At 58.3% G+C, this 26431-nt stretch overlaps 1 protein-coding gene and 2 non-coding genes across 6 annotated transcripts in view; 1 reads left to right on the top strand and 2 right to left on the bottom strand.

Moving 5' to 3' along the window:
- The first annotated feature begins 1759 nt into the window (after positions 1-1759).
- TRNAP-AGG (transfer RNA proline (anticodon AGG)) lies at positions 1760-1831 on the top strand. The gene has a single exon. It is a non-coding gene; the product is annotated as a tRNA-Pro (tRNA).
- Positions 1832-2438: 607 nt separating this feature from the next.
- TRNAP-CGG (transfer RNA proline (anticodon CGG)) lies at positions 2439-2510 on the bottom strand. Its single transcript has one exon. It is a non-coding gene; the product is annotated as a tRNA-Pro (tRNA).
- Positions 2511-8717: 6207 nt separating this feature from the next.
- Positions 8718-26431, bottom strand: part of RCSD1 (RCSD domain containing 1) — a 44693-nt gene continuing 26979 nt past the window's right edge. Inside the window, exons 2-9 of one of the 4 annotated variants that reach the window (XM_037034915.1) lie at positions 23588-23593; positions 21458-21556; positions 20746-20835; positions 17275-17346; positions 16227-16430; positions 13637-14281; positions 11182-11233; positions 8718-10793 (exon numbers count right to left, since the gene is read on the bottom strand). In XM_037034915.1, the coding sequence (XP_036890810.1) occupies positions 11186-11233; positions 13637-14281; positions 16227-16430; positions 17275-17346; positions 20746-20835; positions 21458-21556; positions 23588-23593 (1164 nt within the window). In that variant the 3' untranslated portion in view covers positions 8718-10793; positions 11182-11185. The remainder of the gene's footprint in view (positions 10794-11181; positions 11234-13636; positions 14282-16226; positions 16431-17274; positions 17347-20745; positions 20836-21457; positions 21557-23587; positions 23594-26431) is intronic. The other 3 variants (XM_037034914.1, XM_037034917.1, XM_037034916.1) reach the window with 3 other exon arrangements.

The raw sequence follows: 26431 nt of genomic DNA, 5'->3' as shown, positions 1-26431 counted from the left end.
GAACTTCATGAAAAATCTGAGCTGTCTCCGATGTCCCTGGGCATTGGGGCACCAACTTGGAATAAGAAGAGTAATGGGGCCCTTGGGAGGGGTTCATCGTTATGGGCCTCTTCAGTCACAGTGACCGGGCCGCCCTCTGTCTCCCCATGCTCTGCAACCGTGTCTGTACTCCACTGCGTCACCGGGGAGGAGGGGTCCTGCAGAGGGTCACAGTGTGCTTCTTACCAGGAGAGATGCTTCTCTGTGTGAGTTAGGCAACTGATATCTTGAGTTTTGTTGTGATTAGTCCTTTTGCACCCTTGTGTGAGGGGCAAATGAGATACTCCGGCGGAGCCTGCAGAGTATGAGACAAGCTGTTTTTCAGTCACTACAGAGAGGTAGGAAGAAGGGAAAAAAATAAACCTGACAATGATCACCACTCTAGTAAATTCAAGTGAGAAAGCAGGGTGTACATGGCCCTTAACAGCTGTAGAGACGGAGGTTATCCAGAATCTGAAAGGGTGACATCATTTCACCGAACCAGTTGCATTTTGTAGTTTCCTTGCTCTGAGGAAACCCAAAGTTCTTACGTTTTCAGGGCACAGCTTTTCCCCGGCCAGGTTTGACAAATGCACTCTCCTGGCGTCTAGAACTAGTAAACACGCCAAAGCTATTCTTATCCTCTTAGCCTTGCACTCTAAGAGGAACTTCAGGACAGTTTCAGATCAAACGAGGGCAGGTTTCAATGCCAGAGCCCCACAGCTGTGACTTACTGAGTGAGGTTGGACCCAGGAAGAAAGTCGGACAGTTTAGTGTCCTGAGGGAATTGCTTCTGGCTGCTTGTCAAATAAAGGGACCTATTGAACACAGGAATAAACCCATGAATGAACAGCATATGGAATAAAATAAATGGAGACAGGAGAGTCCCCCCGTTTGTGATATCCTGTCTAGTTATGTATTTGCCCAAGTGACAATTCACAATTACTGATTGTGCCCAGGGACCAACATTTGTACAGTAAAGGAATTCAGAACAAATTGCAGTCATTCAACAATTACTCATTGAGTGTTGGCTTTGCTGGCATAAGCCTCGATACTATTTAAAAATGTAAAATATAGTAAATAAGCCATGCCTTAAAGACATTGGGACAATTGGGCACCAATTATAACCAATTATAAAATTGGTTGCCAATTATACAGTAGAATTCACTGTTGGTGTCTGGTCCTCCAGCAATTATGATGAAAGAGATATATACAATTAGTCTTAATACGTTAGAAGGTCTTCTGGGAAGGTAAGAGTTTGGGATGTACGCAGAAGGAAAGAGATTTTCCAGCTGAAGGGAACAGTTTGAGGGAAAAGGCAGAGGTGGGAATTCACAAGGCCGGACAGGTGGGGCCTTGAACGCCAGGGTAAGGGAGGCCAGAAGCCGACCACCGCCCGGTGGCTGGAAAGCCCACCCGCCAGGACCCCGGGAAGGGCGAGCCTGGAACCCCGCCGCGGCGGCAGCGCCACAGACCCACTGCACTTTTATTAGCCGTGAATATACAAGGAATTACGGTCTTCGAAGTGAGAGGAAAATGTCACACCGGTAGCGGCACAGTTGCTTTCTTTTGTGTCACTGATTTGCAAAGATCAAAAGAGGAAAGTAGAGCGCGGAAAAGTAACTGCAGAACGTTAAGAACGGGTAAAGGAGATGGATACACTTATAAAAGTAACCACTTGGGGGCGCGGGGATAAGTAACTTCACCTTCCTCTGTCATGGCGTTGGAGCAGCAGCACGTCGGCTCGTTGGTCTAGGGGTATGATTCTCGCTTAGGGTGCGAGAGGTCCCGGGTTCAAATCCCGGACGAGCCCACTTTTCCTTCCTTAGAATTACACCTTCCTAAATAAATTTTAGAGCACATCAAGAAATGTCCTGAGTACGTGTTGCTGCAAAACACAAAATCAAGACTTTCTGGACCGAGAGAGCGCCTTACATTTAAGTATCCTTAAAAGGTGTCACGTGAAAATGCAGAAAGCTTGCAAGCAATGTAAAGCTCTGCAGGCGCGGTCCCCACCCGGGCCAGTTCCAGAGCGGAGCGCGTGCGCCGCGGACGCAAAGTTCCGTTTGGGGCGCCTGCAGGTGGGTGAGTTTCTCACCCGGAACTGGGCGTGGGCCGCGGGAGCTCGGCACCCCACCACCCGGGATCCGCTTAATCCAGGCGCCCCTGCTCCGGCGGGGAGGTGTTGGGGGTGCCCCAGATTCCGCACGAGGCGACCCTTTTCCAAGCACGTGCGTTTTAAAGGGTACGAGCAATGGTCATGCCTCGCACTCGGGCTCACGGGAACCATACATTGTACGAATCGATCTCATTCGCTGCCTGGCTTCGCCAAGTTAAGGCGATCAACATTCGAGCTCAAGTGAGGAGGAAGAGGTTTTTTTTCAATTGTTAGAAGAAGGGGGAAAAAAAGTAAAGAGCCTGGGCTCGTCCGGGATTTGAACCCGGGACCTCTCGCACCCGAAGCGAGAATCATACCCCTAGACCAACGAGCCGCTCTCGGCAAACCCTATCCTGGCGACTTCCTTCAGCCTCGCCCCGCCTCTCGCCTTGCTTCCCCCGCGCCCCGACCCGGCCACGACCCTCTTCACCGCCCAGACCGCTCCCTCCCGGGTCTCGGGTGCGGGGGAGGAGCCGCAGGAGCGCGCACGTCCTCCCCCGGCGGGCTGTGGCACCGGTTCTGCCCGGAAAGCCGCCCTCCCTGGGCCCCGGGTCGCCCTGCCTTTCCACCTACGGGGCAGCCGCGCGCCGGAACCCCGGGCTAGCAGGGTGCGGGCGCGGGCTCTCGGACGCGCCGGACGCCGCCGAAGGCACGCCGCTCGGCCTCTCCGGGCCGCCGGCTTTCGCTCCCTACGGGGAGAGCCCCCTTTCCGCTGAGACTGCCCTTAGTGCGCCGGATCTGTGCCGGGTCCCCGCAGCGCGCCCCCAGACGAGCGCCCCAGGCCCAGCCCCACCCTGCACCCCCAGCCGACGCCCGTTGGCGGGTGGGTCTGGGAAAGACGGCCGGAGGAGCGGGCGAGAGCCGGCTACGCCCGGTCCCGGCGGGAAGCTGATGGGGAGAAACAGTCTCCAAGGAGAGAGCAGAACAGCCGACCTCCCCTAACGTGCACGACGGCCAGTACCCTCTTTAAAAGCTTTGCACGCTGGAACTCACGGGACATTCCTGACAACCTGCTCTTAGGTGCCACTGCTGTCCTCATTTTGCAAGGGGGACATCCAGGCCCAGAGGCGTTTAAGCAGCTCACTGAGGCCACACAGCAAGAAGAGAGCAGAGGGTTAGGCTCCGGGTTAGGAACTGCCGAGAGCTCGGAAGATGGGCTGAAGGGGGTGGACGAGGGAGCAGAGGTGGCTGCCTCGGTAGCGTGGAGGAGGAGGCAGCGGCAGTGGGCAGGACCTTCGCTCCCGCGGGAGGTGCCGCACAGAGCGGACGCTCAGGCCCTTGGCCCAGCGGGGCGGGAGCGCAGGTCTGCGCTTGCAGGCTCTGGCCCCCGCTCGCGCGTAGCCTCGCCTGCCTTAGCCCTGCGCTGCTCCTCCTTCCCCAGCCCCCCTCCTCCCTCCTCCCGCCTGCGGCGACTGGTCGGACGGCGGAGGCCCGTCATTTCTGAAGCCCTCCTCCATCCTCGGCTACCTTTAATTCGAGGTCACGGAGCTCGCAGCTGGCAGCCTGGTCACGCTGCTCTCTCAGGCCCAGGTGGTGCCTTTGCCCTCTCCCCTTTTGAGAGCTCTCGCTTGCCCCGCCTTCTCGGCTCGTCCCCTCCCCCCTTCCTATCTCCCCAGGGCAGGTGGCCCCTGGGCTGCCACTCAGTGATAGAAAGTCAGGACCAGACCTCATGCCCTTGGGGAGGCTGACAGGGAAACACGAGACACCCCACAACAAAGAGCAGAAGCTGAAAAACCTCTCTCCCCCATTCTGGCCGTGTAGCATCTCAGAGCCCGTGGTTCCACAAGCGGGCAGGAGCGCGTGCCTAGGGTGGGCAGCGGTGACCCGCTCTTTGCTTTGATGGTACATGAAAACTGGGTGGATACCCCCTCCTTCTGGCCTGAGGCCACTTGTCTTTCTTGTACTGCGCTAAGGACAGGGAGCTACCAGGTAGTGGGTGGGTTCAGGGTGTCTGCGGGGAAGGGGGCGCTGTCAGTCACCAGGGCCAGTCCTCAGCTGTCCGAGCTGTCAGACAGTGGCCCTGCGAGGCTCCCTCTTCGCTGCCTGGGCGGCAATGACCCGCTCCTGGGGGTGCTGGGGCTCATCTCCCACCCTGTCCTGAGTGATGGCAAGGCCAGGGACCTCTGCTCCCTTTGTCCTGGTCCCCTTGCGAGGTTTTTGTCGTCGGTTGTTTTAAAATTCCCTGTGCCTGCATCCCCGTTGTTCCTGCTGACTGCAGACGATCCCATCAATATAGAGTGATTTTCTGAATTATTCTTCTACTGGGTGACAAGTAAGGGGCGTCCGGCATCTCGCTGGTGTAAACGTTGTTCGAATGGCCCATTAGCGTACATACTTCACCATGTTTCCCAGGGTTTCCTTAGGAGAAGGTCCCGGAGCGGGCATGCCCAGACGCATGCCCGAACAACTCCATGCCAAGGAGCTCAGCTTGGCTGCTGGGCAGGTGTGATGGGAACCCACGTGGAGGAAGAGGCTCTCAGAGAACTCAGAAGCCTGGGGTCCAGTCTTTCCATTTAACTTAAGGGTTTGGTGGCGTCAAAGCTCTTGAGAGCGGTGGCAGTGTTAAAAGTACCATTGCACGTGACAGTTTGGACAAGGGTCAGTGCCTGGGCGGGTGAAGATGGAGTAAGGAAAGACTAGTCCACTAGGAGACGATCGGAATACCTCTGGGGCAACGTGACGGCAGATGCTGTGAACCCATGACTGGTTTCTTAAGTCACTGATGGTGAGGGGTTGGGGACGCTTTTATAACCTATGCGTGTTCGCTGCTGAGCTCTGACCCAGCTCAGAGTGCGTGGTGCAGCCACAGCTCTGACGTGGAAGGGTCAGTCCTTACAAGTGAGAACACACTTTTGTCTGGTGGGACTGCCGTTCACAGGAAGCTTCCTGGGAACTTGGCCCGCAGCCAGTTGGTGGCTGTGCGGAGACTTATTTGCTGCCCGGCCATGCGGCACTGACTGACCCTCAGGCCACGCAGGTCAGGGAGCGGAGGTGTGCTTCACCCACTGCAAGCCGGATCTGATTGAAAAGTTGTTTCTTTGTCCACACTCCAGTCTCCGGTCCGCCAGAGCCTCAGCTACTTCTTACTCAGAACGTTTCTATGTGGTTCCTCTCGACAATCCTTTTTTTCCCTAAGGTTTATTGCGTGCCTCCCTCTGAATATTTCAGTCCCTAAATCATCAGGAAGGAGCTTGGAGTTGCATCAGCCCTTTCGTTTTCCATTCAAACGCTGTCCCTTGATTTAGGTTTTGAGAGTGCGTGAGGTCATGGAGGTGACGGGAATCTGCAGTCCAGAGCCTGGAAAGAACCGCTCCCCACCAGGGCACAGTCACTCCCGCCCTGCCCCCCCCCCCAACGGGGTCTTATTGCCCATGTTTCCTACAGGTTCGGTCTCACTCTGGGCGTCACAGTGGTGAACAGAAGAAGACACACCGTATAGTCTCCATGATCAAAACTGTGATGGTTCTATGCAGACAGGCTGAGGACAGTATGTTACAAAGAGAGAAAGATACACAACTACATAGAGTAAGATCCCAATTTTGTATCAGCCAAGAATTAAAAAGACAAAACATGGATACATGCATGAAAAACTACAAGAAAATTCATAAGATATTGTTAACATGCATTATCTCTGGGCACTGGAATTATGAATAAATTCTTCTTTACTTCAACTCTTTTCTTGTTCACAAATTTTCTAAAATAAAGATGTGTTGCTTTTATAATGAGAAAAGTAAGAATTGGTATTTGTTTATTTTTTATTTTAATTTTTCAGTATTAGGTGACATGCAATATTATATTAGTTTCAGGTGCACAGCATAGGTGATTAGATGTTTATAGAACCTACAAAGTGAGCCCCCCAATAAATCTAGAGCCCATCGGGCACCAAACATTTTTAAGTCCGAAAGGGAATAGAGTACTCAAAACTCTGTGTCCCCTTGTGTGGGTAGAATGAAAGCAGACACAGAGTGAGAGGCCAAGCAGGCCCTCGTGTGTTCTCCTGGTGGGACTGCCTCCCCAGGCTGTCCCCCAGGGCTGCCGCTGTCCCCCCGAGGGGCGGTGCCTGGCACCAGCCAGCCCCCAAGGGCCCCTTAGAGAGCCCAGCGGCGGTGGTGCCTCTGGTGCCCCGTTTGGGAGAAGGCAGGTCAGCCCCTAGGAGTACCCACCCTTTGAGGACCAGCCGGGCATCATTCCAGAATCTTGTTTCTGAATGCTGGTTAGAGAGTAGTTCAGGCCTCTCGTCTTAACGCAGAAACCGTGGGTAAGTGTGAGAGTTGACACTCTGGGTTTGCCTAAGCCCACGTGGTTCTCTTGATTTTTATGCGGATGACAGCATGAAGGGCCTGAGCTGTTGCTCATGGGAGCACCCAGGGGACATCCTACCCTTGTCCATGGCTCCCTGCTGGGCCCCGTTGCCCTCATAGCCTCTCCGTGGTTGTGCCCGAACCTGGGAGTGGGCTGTCCCCAAGGAGAAGCCTGTACCTTTCCAGGAGGAGGAGGAGGAGTGATGAGTTTCTTTGCCACTGTTTCTGAGGCTGGCGGCTTTATGCTGCGGCTCCCTTTTCCCTGGGGGGCCCATACCGCATTCGTCGTCTGAAAAGTCTCAAACGACCACAGTCTCCTGCCCGTCCGCCCACAGCGGGGCTCCTCGGGCATTCCACGGCTCTCCTGGGGTCTCGCTCTTCTCAGGCCACAGCCACCCTGGCCAGGACACCCTTGGGTGGACCAGGAGCCTGGGCCGCCCCACGCAAGACTGGGAAATCAGCAAGTGTGTCTCCCGCCCCTAGCTAGAAACGGTCCCACTCCGAAATCGCTGCAGCCGTCACTGCCGAACAAACACGGAGCCCACACCGCACGAGGCTGTGTGCACCGCGATGAACAGGGGGCTCCGGGCACAGGGGTGCCGTGGTACAGAGGGTAATAGGCTGGCGCTCTTGGGTGGCCGATGAAGGCTAGTTGTTTTATTTGAGTAGCTTTGAACTTGCTCCATGCTCTCAGCTTCTTCATGAGACCCCTGGTCACGGGTCATACAGAGACATTCTGTTCCTACTGTTTTTACATGGGGCACTTTAGCGAACAGTGGAATGGTAGTTTAGTAGTCCGGTGTCTCAGGTATTGCCCTGTTGGGAACTTTTTTTTTGGCCTATCCAGCGTCATTTCTCTGGGTAACAGCACGACAGTTCCACCTTGAGGCACCCTGCAGCTTCCCTTCAGTCCTTGAAGATTAAACAGGATTGACTCCCCTAGCCCTTCGTGGTAACAATGGGTTCTGATGTGGGCGTACAGGGTCCACAGGCGGCCACAGAAAACCTCTGCAGGATTTCCTCCCAAGGTCATCAGCGAAAAATAAGCTCGCTCTATCGGTTTGCGGGCTGGGAAGGAATAGCCTGCTTAGGAATAAGGCCCACCCTGTGTAAAGCAGAGACCAAGCCCACAGAGATGTTTCTCGTGGTGCTGAGGGATTGTATTTGGTCCATCTATGGATTTTAAATTTGTGTTATCCAGTGTGTAGGCAGAGAGAGACGGCGGGGGAGGGGGAGAGAGGGAGAGAGACATCCATCAGTTGCCTCCTGTATGCGCCCTGACTGGGCACAATGCTCCAACACGAAGCTGCCCGGCCAGGGTTCAAAGTTTTCTTTTAAAGACAATTATAGGCCAGCTCTCCTGATAAACATAGATGCAAAAATCCTCAGGGAAATATTAGCAGACTGAACTCAGCAATGCATCACAAAGATCACACACCACGACCAAGTGGGCATCATTCCTGGGATGCAAGAATAAAGCGGCAGCATTTTTGTAATTAAAAAGAAAGACATCACCTTCAAAAGAGCGATAATCAAACGTACTGCTGGATTCTCAAGAGAAGACAAACGGGGTACTTTACAGAGCTAAAGGAAAGTAACGGACGGTCTCGAATTCCATACCCAGCAAAAATCGGTCTTCAAAATCTAAAGGGGAAAAAAGGCACCTCTGGACATGGAGATAGAATTACCCCAGCAGGCCCGCATCAAAGGGGGTGACACCGGTGCTCCGCACAGGTGTCCGGCAGAAGGTGAGCCTGGGTGGAAAATCTGAGGGACAGGAAGGGAAAAGACTGACGGGAAGGAAAAAATATATGGATGGATCTACATGTGTGTGTACATGCATGTATGTGTATATATGTGCATGTGTATGTGTGTGCATGTATGTGTGGGTGTGTGTATGTGTGTGCACATGTATTATATATGATTGACAGAGAGTCAGTGTTTTCCTTCAGGCCCTTGAAGGAAGCCTGGATGAAACGGTCTTCCTGCCGGGCAGCTCCCTGGGGTGCAGATGGGTTCCAGATGGGTATCAAGGTAAAGGGGGCACCTTTCGGGGAAGGAGGCAGCCAGGCTGGAGCACCTTGTGAGTCCTCCATCACTACAGCAACCCCTGAGAATGTGGCCTCCGGTTTTATTTTTATTTTTATTTTTTTACAAAACAGATCAAATACGGTGACACATAGGGCGCAGGGCGACGGGAAGGGATTTGGACACATCACACACACGCCTTCAATGTCACATTCTTGTCCATGTTTATTGCTCCTCTCTCACCTGCTGCTATAAGGCACAGACCCCTCCAGAGGAAAAAAGAGCTTTATTTTCACAGCCATAGCCCAGGCTTTCGGTTCCGTTTCTTTTTCGAGTCGGGGAAGTGGCAGCTCCTTTCCTTTTCATCTCACACTCACAGTCATGCACACACTCACAGAGCTCCTGCCCGGCCGACAGTGCCAGAGCAGAAACCACCCAGAGAGGTATATAAATAAAACCATGTACTGTTAGGGGGCGACATCTCTCAACAGCTGGATGGATAGATGACGGATTACAGATCGATATGAAGCAGACCTCAAAGTGACTGACACTCCATGTCTCTGAAACTCGGATACAATACAAAGCTTATTCTAGTATCAGTCTTCATTGGGTTACACATTCTAGAAGGTGCATTGTACTTTTAAAAATCTGAAAAACTACATGTCCCACATAGGCACACTGCTCTGGAGTTAGGAGAACTGTAAATGGGATGAGAAAATCGAGGTACCAGTGGTGAGGTAAGGCCTTGCAGCCCGAGAGACGGTTTTCTGAAGTTGGAGTAGAGTAGGGGTCTCCCAGACCCCCAGAAGAACCGCCAAGCCGACTGCCAAGTCAGCACGGGGGGACCGTGAACTCTTAAGGCCTGACCCTGGAGATGAACCCCCTGTTTGCATGAACATCGTTCAGAGGGAGTGGGCGAAGAGCGGAGCAGCTATGGGCCCACAAATAGGTGGTCCGGCCCCGCTCCTTGCAAAGCCTCCTCTCCCCTCCAACAGAACATAAAAGCAAGAGAGGCGTGGTGGGAAGGGACGAAGACCCGCACCCACTCCTCCTGAGTCAGGAGGGACAGCCTGGGCTTCCTTCAAGAGCAGCTGCCCAGGGAAGCTGCAGAGGGCGTTTTTAGTTCGTAGTTCGCACAGGGCTGCACTCAAAGCACCTCCCGGGAGATTTCGGATCTGCGCCTCCTGGACCTCGCACTTCACAGTCCAGGGACGAATCCAGCGAGGGCAGGCGCTGGTCTGCACCATCCGGCTCCTGGGTGAGGAAGTGCAGCAGAGCCCAGACCGCCTGACTTCCTGCCTGGGCCTGGGAGTCCACGGGGCGGGGGTGGGGGGACTGCTACCTGCCTGCCCCTCCTGCTCCCCAGCAGAAGCGGGGGAGCTGAGTCCATCACCTCCTGGGGTGCCACCCACCAGGGAAACCGAGGGGCCAGAAAACCGCCTGCTGCTGGAACAGATGCAGCATCTGTTCACGTTTCTGTAATGCTCTCTCCCAGTCCAATGCCTTAAAAACTGGTCGGCCAGTTTGAACTTGGACTATGCTGAACAGGGGTCTAGGGGGCTGGATGCAGTGTGAGCCGGCAGGGGAGTCCAGCCTTCCGGCGTCTCCGGGCTGCACCGGAAGAAGAAGAGCTGTCATGGGCCTCACATTAAATACAGAAACACTAACGAAAACCGATGAGCAAACAAAAGGTGTTAAGTACATTTACGATTCTGGGTTAGGCCGCATTCACAGACGCCCTGGGCAGCGCGTGGCCTGAGGGCCGCGGGTGGGACGCCCCGATTCCTGCGCGAGGCCTTTGGGAGCTCAGGGGGTTCATGTTCTCCGCAGTGCAGTTTCCTTTCGTGTCTGGCCGCCTGAAACCAGCTGTCACTCACACTAGGGCACAGTGAAACCCCAGGACAGGGCAGAGGCGGTCCCTTCACACAGCGCCTGGCCAGCCAGATCAGAGTCCCGGCCGACGTCAGGGACGGGTGGGTGCGGCCAGCTCTGGACCCCAGAGGGGGACCGGTGTCCCTGGGGCGTTGCCCCCTGGGGACAGTTTACTACAGTAAATTGTTTTACATAAGTTTTTTTTAAAAACTAAGTCCATCAAATAACACAAACTCAAGCTGATAAAAGTCTGCTGCCCTCAGATCCAGTCTTCGCCTGGGGCGGGGTGAGGGCGGTGTGGCTTCGTTTGCTGCTGCCTCGTGGCCACCAGCTCCAAGGGGACGTCTCCAGCCGCTTCGACACCAGGCACAGGGGGCCCATCTCTCCACTTTGGTGAGCTAGGCAGAGGCGCCATCCTGGGAACAGAGGAGGAAAGGGTGGATTGGGGAGGGTGGGGACACCCCGACCCCAGCCGGCGTCCTCGGGGAGGCTAGGCCAGGCAACAGTAGCGACTGTAGTAGCGACAGTAATAACACTGAGCCTGGTGTAGCTTCTACTGCATCGACTCATTTGTTCTTCACAAAGGCCTGCTGGCATCGGTACTTCTATGAGCTCTGCTTTATAGGTGGGGCAGTTAAAGCACAGAGAGGGCAGGTGACTTCCCCCAGGCCACACAGCCAGCCAGTGGTGGAGTCAGGGTTTGAACCCAGACACCAGAGTTTCCGCCCTGCGTGCTGCGCTGACGCTCACTGCCTGTTCTTTGCTGTCTGGCTTCCCATGTGCCCCCCTGTCCCAGCTTCCTACCTACTCATTCCTTCCCACTCAAGTTCATCATTCGGAAACGCCGCTCAGAAAGCTTTGTCGGTGTAACAGTGGAAGAGAAGAATTGAACATAAAAGAGTGATCCTTGAGTGGGAAAATGTGAGGGCCCCTGGGGAGCCCCCCCCCAAACACAGTCACCTTGCTTATACCCATGCTGGTGTCTTTAGTGATGATCTCTTTTGGGTCACATAATTTTCTCTCTTCTTTTAAAATTCATTCATTCACTCCACTAAATAATTTTTAAAAGGGCCTATAATGTTCCAGGTGCCACAGCAGGTGCTGGAGATGCCGTGGGGGTGGGGGGAGGGGCGTGGAGAGAGACAAGAAGAAAAACATTGGGGAATTTCAGTCGCTGATGTGATGCGCCCCCTCGGGATTAAGGAGGTCGGGGGGAAGGGGGAGCTGAGCAGGGACTTGAGGAGGGAAGTCGGGAGCTACAGAACTTTTAGTTTTGTGTTACAGTTAATAAGCTTAGTAACTGATGCGTGGAGAAAGCTATGGCTCCTTGAACAGGGATGCTGGGACCCTCTCTGACCCCAGGAGACCATACGCAGTGTGGCCTTGGTGCCCCAGGTGGACTGGGATGGTAAGAGAGCCACTGTGCCGAGGGAGAGATGGCAGCAGGCCAGGGCACAGATGCGGAGTTACCGGTCAGGCAGATGAAAGGGCACCGGGAAAAGCCTGGGACTGCAGCTCTATCTGGTCAACTTTCCCCCCCCCCCCCCCGAACTCCTGGCCCCTTGACTACTTTTCCCGAGTTCCAAACCCCGTACCTACGTTTTTCTTCGTATAAAAAGGGCGGGTTTGAGATGAGACATAAGGCCGACTTTAGGGTACGTAACCCACCGTCTTCTCAGATCACTGGCCCTCTGAATAACGTGCCCGTGAAGCTGCAACCCGTGTCTGCTTACTGGTTCCGGTGGTGACGGGCAGCAGGGACGCCCACTTGTTTGATGTCCGGACACCAAACACGGGCGTGCCTGGGGCTCAGCAAGGGGGAGAGTGGGTGGGGCCTCCCGATGGTTTGGATTTTATTTCGAGGGTGCTAGGAAGCCACAGGACAAGGGTTGGGGACGTGTAATGGGTTGTGCCCCCCCCCCAAATATATCTAATCCCTAACCCGAGTCCTGGGAGTGCGGTCTTGTTTGGAGAAACAGGATCTTTGCAGAGGAGATTAAGGATCTGAAGGTGAGAGCATTCTGGAAGGAGGGTGGGTCCTACAGCCCATGTCTGGGGTCCTCATAAGAGAAAGGAGGCAGAGTTTGGAGACACTGGGCCCAGGGAAAGACCCTGGGGAGACAGGCCTGGGGCAGGTTCTGCCTTCGAGCCTCTGGAAGGAACCAGCACCCCGATTTTGGAACCGTGGCCTCCAGACCTGGGAGAAATCGACTTCTTTGTTTGAGCCACCACAGTGGTGCTGCTATTACAGCAGCCCAGGACACTTTTAGCAATGGGTAGGTGACACACACACAGACACACACACGTGCGCGCACACACCCCCCTCTGGAGGCGCAGAGTGGGCTCCACGGGCAAGAAAGCCAGATAAGAGGCTAATGTGGCAGGAAGCTGACGCCTCCAGTGAATGAGCGAATTAACCAATGAGAAGGGAGGGGAAGCACGGGGGGCGGGGCGGGGGGGGTTGACTGAGTTGATGGGAGTGTCAGGCTCGGTGGTAGGGGGTGCAGCCCGGTCACAGGAGCTTTTCCTGTGACCCTCGGGTCCCTGCAGGGCTGGCCTTGCTCCTGAGCTGACCGGGGAGTGCAGGTAGAGGTGGCGGGGAGCAGAGTGCCGAAGGGCCCGTCAGGCTGGTCCTGGACGGGAGGGCAGGGCCCGCTCAGCCGTCTCCTCGTGGGAACTAGCTGCCTGACCCCTGAGTGTGGACACAGGCGACAGAAAGCCTCTGTCTTCAAGGCCCGACTCAGAGGCACCTGGGCCCTGAAGCGTCCTCGGCTTCCTCCTTGCCCTCAGCACACAGACGAATTCTCCCTCCCGTGCCCCGGCAGGCCCCGGGAAGACCCCTTCCTTGCCCTGTGGCCTGTTCTGCCTTCTTTCTCGCGCCCCATGGAGCTGCTGCCCTCCTGCTGGACTGGGTTTTCGTGGAAGGAGCACACCCCTTCTTCCCTTTCGGAACCCCACGGCCGGGGGGGCCTCCCCTGACTCCCTGGAGAAGTCGTGGCCCTCAGCCACTGGGCTGGGCCGTCTGTCCACCCCCCACCATCCGCCAGAACTCCGATTCCACAAGAAGCCTGAGAGGCCGAGAGACTCGCTTCCCTTTCTCGTCCTTCTGTCCCTGCACCATCAGTGACAGCCTGTCGCAACCCTGTGCCTTTGTGACTGTGCCCCAAGCGGAGCCATGAAGGACTGTAACGGACAGCCCAGGCGACAGGCCTGCGAGGCCCAGACCTGCCCCACCCCCAGCGGACGAGCAGAGCCCTACCTCTGTCTTGGGGGCCTCACTGCCAGTCGCGGGGATGCAGCTGGGCTCTGGGTTGGCGCCCTCCTCCTGCTTTTCTTGGCCTTTCCCCTCTTCTGGGGCGAGGCCGCCCTCCACTCCTCCAGGGGGGCTTTGGGGGGTCTCCTGCGCCACAGCCCCCTCCTCCAGCCGCCTCGTGTCTGGGCTGGGTGGTGCAGGCTTCTCCCCACTGTCGGGCCCCTCCTCCTTCACCTCCCCCGTGGACGCTTCCTGCTCCGCGGCTGGTCTTTCCTCCGAGGGGCTCCCAGCCCCGGTCTCTTCCTCTGTGCTGGTTCTGGGGTGTGGCTCTGCTGCTCCCTCCTTGGCATCCCCTGGAGCCTTCTCCGGCTGCAGGGCCTCCTCCGGGGCCTGCTCCTCCTGCCGCTCCGTCCTACTGGACGTCCTCCTCAGGGGGGGCTTCCTGTGGGAACCCCGCGCCCCCTCACTGGGCGGAGGCGAGCCGGGGGCATTGCTCTTGGGCAGGAACACCTGGTCCCCGGCGTCTTCCTGGGCACCGTTCTCCTGGGACGGCTCTGGCACCCTGAAATCTCCCAGCTCCCCGCAGTCCGACTGAGACCTCCGGAACCGCCGGGAGGGTGGGCGCCTCTTAATGGAGCCCCTTGTCCGCACCTGGAAGAAGGTTTTAGGGAAAATTACCCCCAGGCTGTAGGAATAGCCAAGAGGAAAACTGCAGGTTCTTCCGACGCCTGCCCTCCTGTCCCGCGGGTCGGCCCGAGGACCCCCGATTTTCCGGGGAGCGGCCTTCGCTGCCTGTGGATGACAGGCCAGAACCTGGGGACAGGGAGACTCCGGGGTGGCCTGCAGATTTTGTCTCATGAAGGTGCCACGATTTCCACCCAATAGAAAACGTAACCTATGGTTCTGCTGCCCAGCAAATAGTAACCTGCTTGGCGTCTAATTCAGCAATTGTATTCGAACTTCTGTTTTCCAAATCGCCAATAAATAGCCTTTCTCCTCATGCTCTCTGAGTGAGCTTCACCGTCCTGCAGGTTTCCCTATAAACTTGAAAAGCTGAATAAAGCCTACCCCTGCTTCGCAGAAGAGGTAGGTTGTAACATTTTGAACATGACGCCTTGACAAAGGCAACCCCAGTGAAGAAGAGGGTTAGGGGCCTGGTGGTGGCCTGGCCCTGACACGGGGACTGCAAGGGGCAGAGCTGGACAGCTGGGGGCCACCTTCCTCCCTCGATCCCCCCATTCCCACCAAGCTGACCCATCCTGGGAAAGCCAGGCAGTCGGGGTTCTTTCCTTCCTGGGAGTTGGGCACCCCATTATCAGAAGCCGGCCCTAGGTGTGCCCGGCAGAGCAGGTCGAAGGCCCCCCGACCCCGGGGAGTGTGAGTCCGAGGGTCAGGGCCCGCCTTGGCCCTGCAGACTCTGGCCGGAGGCCAGTGGAAATGCTTATCTCTGATGCCTGACTTCGCTCAAGGGGTGCGTGCGCCCTTTAATAACATATGTGTCCATTAACCCTGATTTTCCTGACTTTTATTTCCCCACCGGCTGACGTTTGGCTGGTGGTCCAGCCCGACCCCCTCTCAGAGGTTTAGAAGGCTCCTGGGCCTTTTCTGAGACCACGGGGTGGCCCACCCCGAAGGGGGTCAGGGCCCCGGCCCGCCGGCCGGCAGGGTCAGTCTTCCCTGTTCCCTTGCTGCTGTCGGAACGCTAAAGCCCTGGCAGGGCAACCAGCTGCCTGCTCCTCCCTCCACACCCCTACTCCCTGTCAACCTCCTGTGAGGGACAAGGCATCCCCGGGCCCCTTTCTGTCACCCTCGGCTGCAGGATCTCCCCTCAGTCTCCAGTCAGCAGGCACCCATCTCCTCTGCACCCCAGTCTCCTGCTTCCTTTCTTTCCCAGATGGATTTTCCAGAATGGCCCAGAAGACGCCACTTTCTCCAGCCACCCTGACAACATCACACCCATTTGCCATTCCTGGGCATTAGACCCCCTTAAAGATCTTGGCCCCTGCCGGGCGCTGCCCCCCATTTGCTGGGCAGCTGCTCGGCCGGACTGGACTGTGACTCTGACCCCCACGGAGTCCCAGCAGAACCAGGCAGCTGAGGAAAGAAAGCACACAGAGTTGGGCAGCGTCTCCAGACGCCAGCCCTGCCCCGCAGCCTGGGCGCACACTGACTGCGGTAGGAATGCCCTCAGCCATCCTGGGGTGCTCAGGAGTGGCCCCACCAGGCCAGATCGGGGTGTTTGAAGTCCTAGGGACCCCGCCCCACCCTTCTGCATGAGTCACTGCCGAGGCCTTTAGCTCTGGTTTTCGGCTTTGACATGACTCTGCACAGATGGGCTCAGTCCTGAGTCCCCCACCCCTCCTTCCACCAGGGGCAGATGGCCCTCTTCACCCCCAACGCCCGCCTTTCTGCAGACAGCACAGGGGCAGGGGAGGAGATGGGCAGCGAGGGACAGGGCTCGTCTCGGCTCCGGGGCCGCTTTCAGAGAAGAGCAGGCATTTCCACTCGGTTGACTACTGGCTCCGGCTGCAGCCCAGACGTGCCCTGCTCCCACAGGAATGTGCGGGCAGACCGCAGACCCCGAACCCGCCGTCACCTTGTTACAGCAGGGCAGGCGGCTGCCCTCCGGAGGCTGGTCGAAGCTGATGGGCACCTCCTCCGGCTCACTGGCCTGCGGCCGCACGCCGGGGCTGCTGGGAGTGGAAGGCGGGCTGTGGAACGGAGACACCGCCGCCTTGAGTCCCGGACTCTTGGGCGAGGCCCCCGGCAGCAGGGCGGCTGGGTCGAAGGCTAAATTGGCCTGTGGGGAGAAGAGGGGGTGTTTCATACCGGGCAGGAGAAGAGGAGATGCCTGGCCGCGGACACCTCCAGCATTCGGGACAGGGGTGTCACCAGGGTGGGGGCGAGTTGGCTCCCAGGAGAGAGTTGGCAATGGCTGGAGACATTTTTTGTCCTCACCACTTGCTGGGAATTACTACCGGCATCTCGTGGGGAGGGAGTGGGGATGCTGCTAAACACCTTCCAACCCACAGACAGCCCGAGGCGGGGAAAGGACCCAGCCACACTGAAGCTCTGGTGCAGGGACCTTGGTCTAGAGCGGAAGGAGTGGGGTCGTTGAAGTTCAGGTCTGGGTTTACTCTCTCATGCGGCCTCTGTGGCATCACCCGTGAAAATCTCTTCTCCCCCACGAGGCCCCGAGCAAGCAGCCCTGCTCCCGCAGGCTGGTGATCCGATCTGTGCAGGGCTGGGCGGAGTGCTGGCCGGACTGGGGGTTGGGCCAGAGGAGCGTGATGTCCGGCCCTGAATTGCAGCCCCCTGTGAGGCTGACGTGGTCAGCGGCTGCCCTCAGGGCTTGTGGGGGGGGGCTGACTATTTCTGGAGTGTCCCCTGCACTGTGACGTCCTTTTCCTGTCAGACTGCTGAGGCATTCCGTTACCAGACAACTGCTGTTAGGTGTTAGTTACGTGAGCTTGGCATGGGCCTGACTTGGCCCCATGTCTCCAGGGAGAGTCCTCCTCTTTCAGGGCTGTTGGGCCACTAGCTGGTGTCAGAGGTCAGCTCTCCAGGTGACACAAAGACGTGCCCGTGTGGGATGAGAAGCAAGGTCGGGGGAGAGGTAGCGACGGGCGCTGTTCTGCACTTACCTGGAGCTTCTCGATCAGAGGCGAGCTCTTCACCTTGACTTTGGGGAGGTGGCTCGAGTTGGGTGGTGATTTCTGCAGGGCAAATGGACCAAAAGAGCCAGGTGAGTGAGGTGGAAGGAGGTGGGGCACCGGCCGGAGCCTGGAAGCCACAGGTGGCTGGCAAGTTGGTGTTACCACCCAGCCTCGGTGACCCCCAGCCTGCCTGGGCCTCTGCCGCCCCCATCTCTCCACTGGCTAGACCAGAGTCCGACAGCCAGAGTAGAAGGGACAGATGTCCGGAATTCCGGCCTCCCACCCCGGGAAGAGTTGCTTCAGGGCCATCCTGGGGGAACAGACTGCGTCTGAGAGGGGACTTCTGTACGCCCCATGGCCTTCAACAGCAGGATCCCACACCTGCAGGGAATTTCAGAAAGGGCAGAACGAACCCCTTCTGTGGGTCACAAACAAAGTAAGAAACCACAGACCAGGAGGGAAACCTGACAGCGGTATTTTGGAAATTCTCCCCTGGAACTAATGATACACGTTGGAAAATCCCACCACAAATCATCATTTTCTAAAGCGTCGGGTGCTCGTTCTGATTGAGCAGACGTTTATTGAATGCCGACCGCAGCCCAGGCCTCGTGCTGGTTCCATAGAGATGCGCTCTGTGGGTTGCAGATAGTTGTGGGGATGCATGTAGGCAGAAATCTGATCTGCCTTTGCTTTTGTATTATCTAAAAAGAGGGATTCCTTTCTGTTTTGTGCAAAATCCCCACAACTGAGTGGTTCCCCGGGTGCATGGATCCTCATGTGTAGGATGGTGGTGACGATGATGAAGATGAAGTGGGGAAAGGAGAAGAAGAAACGTCACATTTGGGGGCAAGAAGCAGCAGCAGCAGCAGCAGCTCCATGCTGTGGCCAGAGGCCGGGACGGAAAAGGGACTTCCCCGTGGTTGGGAGGCCCGCCCCGAGGTCGGAGCCCCGAGCCGCTGCCCCTGGCCACCGAGTACTGACTGACCTGAGTCACAGGAAGAGGAATGGCACTGACCCCTCAGGAAGTGTCCTGAGGTGACAAGTTCAGTGACGGAAGGAGGAGGCTGGCTCAATGGAACCGCTGTGACCTGTGTAAGGCGCCCGGCCTTGCAGGAGGGAGGCCCAGGGGACAGTCCCTGCCTGAGACCCAGGAGGAGGACCCCTGCTAATTCCGCCTCAGCTCCCAGCGGAGACCCCGGCGGGCGGGCTGGAATCAGGGACCCCAGGGCAGACTCAGCTCCAGCTCCCGATCCCGGGGGCCTCTGGCCCCGGGCTCACACTGCCAGGCGTGCCCCCCACCACCAGCAATCCTTCAAGGAGCCTGTGTCGGTGGGGAGTACGGAGAGCTTCCAGCCCAGACTGGGTCATCCTTCATCACTGTGTCTGAAGGTGAAAGTTCACAGGAGCCGGTGTTTCTGAAGATGCTCTTTTAGAAACCACGGCGGTGGTTTTGCTGACCAACCTCTCCTTCTGTAGTACTGTAAACTCGTCCCCTCCCCACCTGACCCCTGCCTTCTGAAGAGGGTGGAAATTTAGTGAGCACGGCCCCGTCCTCACAGGACGCGTCTGGGAACCCCGTTCAGGCTCCCCAAGTCCTAGTGGATTTGAATTGCACTGCAAAGCAGAATTCAGAAGGGCCGCTCATGCAGTTCCCAAACGTGCCAGCAGGTGGCAGCATCTCGTCTGCCATTTAACCCGGGCTCCAGGTCCCACAGCTGAGAGTGAGGCAAAAAGCTACCCTCTGTCCTCTGGGGCTGGATCTCTGTCCAGACAGGACATCCCAATGATCTCTCCAAGTTACAGACCTGACCTGCAGATGGGGGAGGGGTTTCGGCCCGTCTCAGGGTAGAGCCACCTCCCCGCCTGGCCTGTGCGGGTGCAGGAGAGGCAGGGAAGAAAATGGGGTGGGAAAACCCTTTCCAGCATTAGGAACCAAGGGGTCTCCTGCCCAGGGTCCTGCCTCCCAGCCCCCAGCGTCCCAGGATTTGGGTTCCTGCTGGCGGAGCTAGGGCCGCCCCTCGTCCAGCCCGGCCAGGCGAAGCCAGCTGCCCCTTCCGTGTGAATTCCAAAGCGACCAGCAGTCAGTGCCCCAGGAATGATGTCCTTCCTGTGTGCGGGCAGCCTGTCCCTCCCCGCGGGACTTCCCCTCTAAGGTCCACCCGGCCGTGGACCCGGCCCTTGGCTGTCCTGTGCAGTTTAAGTGCTGGGGGGGGGGGTGCCTGTGGGGCGGCACCTGCTAACTCATCTCTCCGAGCCCCTGCGTGAACCCGACTCCCTCTGCTTTTACCCAGCAACCAGAATACCCCCATCCAGCCCCCATCCTCCGTCTGGTGAGTGTTCTTGTCCCATCTGACAAAAAAGGAGGCAGGTGCAGGGACTCTCTGGGGTCCCAGGGGGCAGCCTCAGCCTGTCCTGGCACAGACCCCAAGCCCAGAGGGTGGAAGTCACAAGGAGGAGCGGGCCCTCAGCAGAGGAACATGTCAGTACCTGTTCGGTCATAGCTTGGGCCGAGCCCCCCGCGAAGCCACGGGGTCCTGATGTTAGTGCAGAGGGGCCCCCACCAGAAAGCTTAGTGTTTCCACACTCGTGCTTCTTGGTGCCCCCGTCCCAGAAGAAGACCCCTATTCAGTATGTGTGGGGTATTTTCAGAGCAGAATACGACTCCCTCCCCACCTGACCAGGAGCGGCCTGAGTGTCTGATGGGCTTCTGCTCGAAGCCCTTGGGTTGATGACAAAGCTTGGACACCACTGACCCGCCCCAGTGAGGCACTCTGGGGCGGGACCACGGAGGCCCCCAGAGGTGGCCCCAGTTCACACAGACGTCCAGTGTCTGTCGTTGGACACTGGTCCCAGACGGGAAGGGGGCAGCAGGGGCAGAGTGGGGTCTGGGCACCGTCCCTGGCTTGCGGGAGTCCCAGGCTGGACGAGAAAAAAAGCACGTCCCTTTCCAGCAGAGACCACGGCCACAGTGAAGGATCACGGGCCATGGAGACAGGGTCTGGAGAGGGGACAAGCATCAGTGAGCCTGCAGACTGGGCTCCATCTCGGGCTGTGACAAGGACGCCAGAGCCTTTCCTCCGTGGGTCACTGAGACAGGTGGGGCGCCCTCTCTGGGTGGTTTTCTACACGGAAGAGCACCAGGTCAGACCCGGGAGGAAGCATAACTCTCATGGCTCCCGGACGTGGGGGGAAGGCCTGCCCTCTGCGCTCAAATTCCCAGGCTTGAACACCAGCGTTCCTGCCCTGACCGGTCAGTCACAAAGGAGGCTCAGGAAGGGAGCGTGGCAGGGGCCTCGTGGTCAGCATCCAGGGGCCCTCCCTCAGCACCGAGGAGGACGCAGCAGGATTCGTCCCTGAATCTGAAACAGGGACCTTCCAGCCAGGCAGGGAGGGCTAAGTGTTTGAGTCCTGCGCCCTCTGCTGGAAGAAGGAGGAAGAACGCTGGCAGGCAGCACTTACCTCCTCTCCATTCTGGCCCAGCTCTACCCTGGGGGGGAACAGGGGGAGGGAGCAGGGTGGTTTCCTTCTGGCTGGTTTACTGGCTGGTATCTGGAGAGACGGAGAGTGACAGACAGACACAGAGAGAGAGAGAGAGAGCAAATCAGGCAACAGGGAGGAAGAGGAAGGAAGTGGAGATGGTTTGAGGGGTGTTGAGGGGTGTCTGGTGGAGGGGAGAATGCAGGGAGGGGTGGCGTGTCCTTGAGGTGGGCCATTAACCGTGAACGTGAATTCCGAGTCCCCGGCCACCCATCTGGACGGCAGCCCCTCGGCGCTGGTCCACCCAGGCTGCAGCACTGGCATTCTCCGGAAGTTCCAGCAACCGGTGTGGGGACGTCTTCTTTCTGAGCCAGACCGGGCCTGGCACAGCTGGGCAAGCCCAAATCCTCCACCAGCAGGAGCTGGGGCGGCACTGGACCCAGACATGCGGCTCTGGTGGGCAGGCGGGTGGTGGGCTCCCACCCTAAGCCTCGCTCAGCTGGGCAGGAGCCGGCCCAGGCCCAGCTGAGTGACATTCCTCACCTGCAGGGGGACCCCTCCGTGGCTTCTCTTCCTAATTTGGTAATGACCAAGCTTCCTCCCTCTCTCTCCTCTGGCCTGACCCAGACTTCCCCTTCCTCCAGGCCCCCCAACCCCCTTCCCCGAAACAGGGCTGCGAGGCCGCCTGGCTCACCTCCTTGGCGGCCGCCTGCTCCCTAAACCGCCCGGCCAGCTGGGCCACCGACGGGGGCGCCGAAGTGTCCACATTGGTGTTGGCCTCCGAGGGTCTGTCCTGGCAAACCAAGGGGAAGCAAGTTAACAGAAGCTGTGCGCTCGGATCAGCTTGGTTCGATGTCCCCACCGCAGCCACACTGGCCACTGGTCTGTGGCCTTGAGCCGGATGCCGCGATGATGGGGTCTTTGAGCTGCATTTTGCAAGTGGCTTCTACCTGCAAAGTGTGTGTGTGTGTGTGTGTGTGTGTGTGTGTGTGTGTTTAAGCCATTCAGTTAAGCGCATGCAGTGGCTGTGGGGGGTGTGCTGGCCCCAGCTGAGGCTCCGGGGAGCTGGAGGGGCGCCCAGGGGTCCTGGAGGCACGTCAGCCCCTGCTCCTCAGGCCACGGGAAGGGGGTGCCCATCGTGGCCAAGTTCACCGCCTGTCTGAGGTCCCGTCCCCTCCAATTCATGGGGTGCCTCAGGGGGGAGTGTTCACCTGTTCAACTACCTGGCGAATTAATAAATGCCCGGGACGAGAGGCAGGCAGCCTGGCGAGGAGGACCGGACGGTCCGGCTTCAGCTGCTGCGTTGTCCATCTGTCCCCAGCTCGGTGACCTCAGGCAAATGACCTTAGTGTCTCTCTGTATGGAGACGAGGACAGTAGCAGGATCTGCCCACTGGACAGCTGGTCTGGGGACTGACTGCTTCTCTGTAGGAAGGGCCAGGACTGGCCTTCACAAGGGCTGTTCCGACCTTGGGGTGACCTCAGGGGTGACTCCTCCCGAGGGACGGGTGCAGGTTTGGGGCAGTCGTCTGCATGCGTGTCCTCACTGACACACTTGCCCCTGCGACCCCTCCTGCTCCTTTTCGCTGAAAGAAGTAGGTTCCCCGAGTGCGTCTTGCCCCTGCTCTGCCTCCGGTGCAGGTGACCGGTATAAGGTGACTGTTCCCCCACCAAGGTGCCTGCAGGTGGCTGAAGAGGCCACAGTGCACCCTGGATCCGCCCACTCCCACGGGCCGGCCGGCCCTGAGACGCAGCGGGTGAGTCAGCCAGGGATGGAAATGGCCTCCCCACGTCTGTGAAGTTACTCGCTGCCTCCGTGACCGCCTGCTTTCAATGATGTTCTTTACGTGTCTGGTCCCAGAGCCACCAGGCTTTTGTTTTTGTGACTGTGACAACCGCAACAATCACACGGGCTGTACACCCTCTCCAGGCACGTGGCTGCCTGCTGGGAGGGGCTGCTGAGAGGGCCTCGCTGCACCCTCCCCCGGGGGTCACAGCCTAGAGAGGCGGGGTGCGCACCCTCCAGTGGCGAGCCTGCTGGCCCGAGTGCCATACATGTGCACACACACACACGTGTGAACACACGTACTTCCCGGGCCGTTTGTGTGCTAAACGTGTCTCCATGCTTTCTGATTTTGGTTCCCCTCCAAAGTAAGAGTGACGGGTCCTGCTGTGCACAGGATGCCCTGGCTGGGTGGCTCAGTGGGTTGGAGCATCATCTCATAAAGTGAAATGGGGCAGGTTCGGTTCCTGGTCAGGGCACATGCCTAGGTTGTGGGTTCAGTTCCTGGTCAGGGCGCGTGGGAGAGACAACTGATAAGTGTTCCTCTCTCACAAGCCCATCTCTCTCTCTCTGTTTCTCTCTTTCCTTTCCTCTGCCTCTAAAGTCAATAAGCAGGTCCTCCTATGAGGTCTTTAAAAAACGTACACAGGATGAAGCTCCCTGGGGAAGGCTTGTTTAGAGACCAGGAAACAAGGGCCCTGGGCCTTCAGGTCTGGGAACAGATTCTGGAGGGAAAAGCAGGTCCCTGCTACTGTTTCCCGCTGTAGTTCAAGTTCGTGCCCAACCCACCAAGTGCTGACTCCATGTAAAGACGGGCACGGATTCACCCTGAGTCACGATGCGGGAGTTCCCTAAACACTGTGAAAGCGGGAGTCAGAGCCCCAGGGGTGGGGGCGGGGTGGGGGTGGTTAGTGCCGGTGGGCGGAGCTACAGAACCCGCCTTCTGAGCTCTGTTTGTGGAGTTAGGAGAACCCAGAGGCAAAGCCTCGGAGGCTGGGGGTGGGGCACGGGCGGGGTGACCCATTGAGCCCATCGGTTCAACTTCCATCTAACTTCCTGCCCACAGCGCCCATCGGCCTCTCTGTCCGCTGCTATTTATTGCTCGGTCCTGCTGACCATGCACTTCACCGTGGCTCCAAAGGCGCCCGTTGCTGGCGTCGCAGGAAGAGCATTCCAGATAAAAATAGGGCCGCGCAGGGGTGAGAAATCTCTCCGAATCCCCCCCCCCCATTCCGAAACGGGGCTTGGCTAGGGCTCAGGGACCAGGGACTGGACTGGCTTCTGAAAGCCTTCAGGGCTTAGACGCTGGGTTGAGGGAAAGACGATAATTCATCTGAGTGTGCTTTCCTGGAGCCCAGCAAATGGGTTTTCTGTGCGGTGTCTGTGGACTCCAGAGCTTGCTGAAGCCTGGCAAGTCCACCCTCCAGACGCCTCTGGTCACGGCCTTCTCACAGCTGGGCTCCCGCAGCCCAGAGAGGGCAAGCAACTGAGGCAGAGTCACACAGGAAAAGCCACCCAGGATGGTCTGGGAAACACCTGAATCCACCCCCTGCTCCTCCAGCGACGGCGCCAGATCAGTAACATCATTTCTGAAGGTGCTTTGCAAACTGTAAAGTGGTCTATAAATAGTGAGGCACCAAGGGGGGGTGGGGGGTGGGGAGATGGGCCTTGGGGAGGGGCAAGGGCTGGTGGCTGGGCCCTGCAGTTCCGAGGCACAACATCTGACCTCCCCAGGGCACCACAGCTCAGCACCCCAGCCCCAGGCCAAGGGCAGGGGCGGGGTGCCTGTGGCACTGACGGGAGGCCCCTCAGTCCTGCCAAGGCCACACTCTGGCCTGGACTGTGACCCCTCAGCCTCCCAGGGACGACGGGGACGACGCATTCTCTCCCTGTTCCTAAGAGGGGTGTAACATATTTAACTCAGAGCTGGGATACAGAGTCCTCATGGAAGGGCACTTTCTGCCCAGCCTGCAGTGCGGGGGGGGGGGGGTCTGGACACCGTCCCTCAGAACCCTGACACCCCCCTCTCAGCCCTCGGGCCACACCCATGCCGCCCCTCCCTGCCTGCATCCAGCCTCAGAGTCTGGGACATGACTTGGACCTCAACTTGACCTTCTTGAGCCAAGCCTCCCTGGCCCCTGCCTGCCTTCTGGGCCTCGTCCCTCTGTGTCCTGCTTTAGTTGACACCAGTCTTCGCAGATGACAGGCCTCCAGTTGGCCTGCCCAGGCCCAGGTACTGCCTCCCAGGCCCACCCTGCCCAGCTCAGCCTGTCCGCCCGGCGACCCCACCTGCCGTGGCTGTGACTCGGCCCAGGCTGCAGCCACCAGCTCTGGTGCCGACTTTCCATCTGTCTGGGCCTTGCTTCTGAGGGCTGAGCGGCCCTGGGTCTGGGTGCCTGGGCCCCCCACACTGTTGCCGTGGAGTAAACGCACATTGGCTGCTGCCAGCCTTCTGGACGGCTCAATCTGGCTCCACCCACCTCCCTGCTCCGCCTTCTGGTCACCCTCCTCCTGGGTCAGAGATCTGCGTGGCTCCCTGCCTCTATGCCATAGTCTGGGGAAACGAGGTGGGGTGGGGGCGGAGGGCTTCTTTCCTACAGCTTGGTGGGGGGGCACGGACAATAGGGGGCTCCTCCTGGGGCCCCCCTCCTGGCAAAATGGGGTTTCTCTCACTCAGCAGAAGCAGACCAGGTAACCGCTAACCTTGGAGTACAAGGCATGCTTGCTTCTTTTTCTTTCCTTTTTTAAGAAAAAGTGTTTATTTTTTAGAGAGGGGGGAAGGGAGGGGGGAAAGAGGGGGAGAGAAACATCAATCTGTTGCCTCTTGTACACCCCCAACCACACATGTCCTCAGCGGGGACCAGACTGAAACCCAGGCCTGTGCCCTGACCGTGAATCGAACCCGCCACCTTTCTCTTCGCAGGAGGACGCCCAAGCCACACTGGTCAGGGCCGCTTGCCTCTCTGTTCCCCTAGAACTGGGAGGCGTCTCAGGGTGCGCACCCCCTCTCAGGATGACCATGCCTAGACCATCCCGTCCCCTCTGGGATGGCACAATGGTTCCAGAATCTTCTCATACTGTCACCTTATCCTGACTCTTCCATCCCCCTAACGTCCCTCATCGCCGCCCCGGGTGGAGGGACACACAGGGCTGGGAGGCAGCTGCACCGCCAGACCTATGCACGCAAAGCCACTGCTCCATGGGGGGCCCTGTCCCCGGGGCACCTGGTGGGGGCACCTGGTGGGGCTACTGTCACTCTCCCAACAGACTTGCCGAGGAGGAAATGACTAGCCTTGGTCGGTAACTTGCTGTTCAGGTCAGTGCCAGCCTGGTGACCCAGATCCCAGCCCCCGGCCTCCGCCCACGGCAACATTCCCTCCACGCAGACCACAGACCTTCTCGGGAGCAACGGCTTCCCCGACCTGTCTCCAGGAACCTGCGCTCCTCCCCGCCCGGGCAGCGCAGCCCACGGGACTGGGCACCCGCCACCCCAGCACCAGAGGCCAGCAGTGGAGAGGGGCACTGGAGAACAAACAGTCACTTGGGCAACGCCATGGAAAGGGTAGCGGGGCCCTTCCCATCTGTGGGGTGTGGGGAGACCTCTCGGAGGGGGTCGTCGGCTGGGGAGGGGAGGGCAGGAACCGTTCCGAGCAAACAGAGGGGTGGCTGGGGCGCGCTGGGTACAGGACTGCAGAGAGGGGAGGAGACCGACGCCTGCAGGAGGAGCACAGCAGGTGCATGGGGACACGGTGCCCCATCTCCTGAGAGACCGAGGCCGTGCCGAACACCCCTCCCCACCCAGCAGAGACCCCGAGGATCTGGAAACAGCGGGTCCTCGCCTCTGAGACTGTCTCGGAGAGAAAACCCAGGCAACTACTCTGCTCCC

Source organism: Sturnira hondurensis, unplaced genomic scaffold (genome assembly GCF_014824575.4).
Source record: "Sturnira hondurensis isolate 20B ecotype Veracruz unplaced genomic scaffold, ASM1482457v3 Scaffold0022215, whole genome shotgun sequence".
In the NCBI taxonomy this organism is placed as follows: domain Eukaryota; kingdom Metazoa; phylum Chordata; class Mammalia; order Chiroptera; family Phyllostomidae; genus Sturnira; species Sturnira hondurensis.
This window is presented reverse-complemented; position numbering and strand designations above follow the sequence as displayed.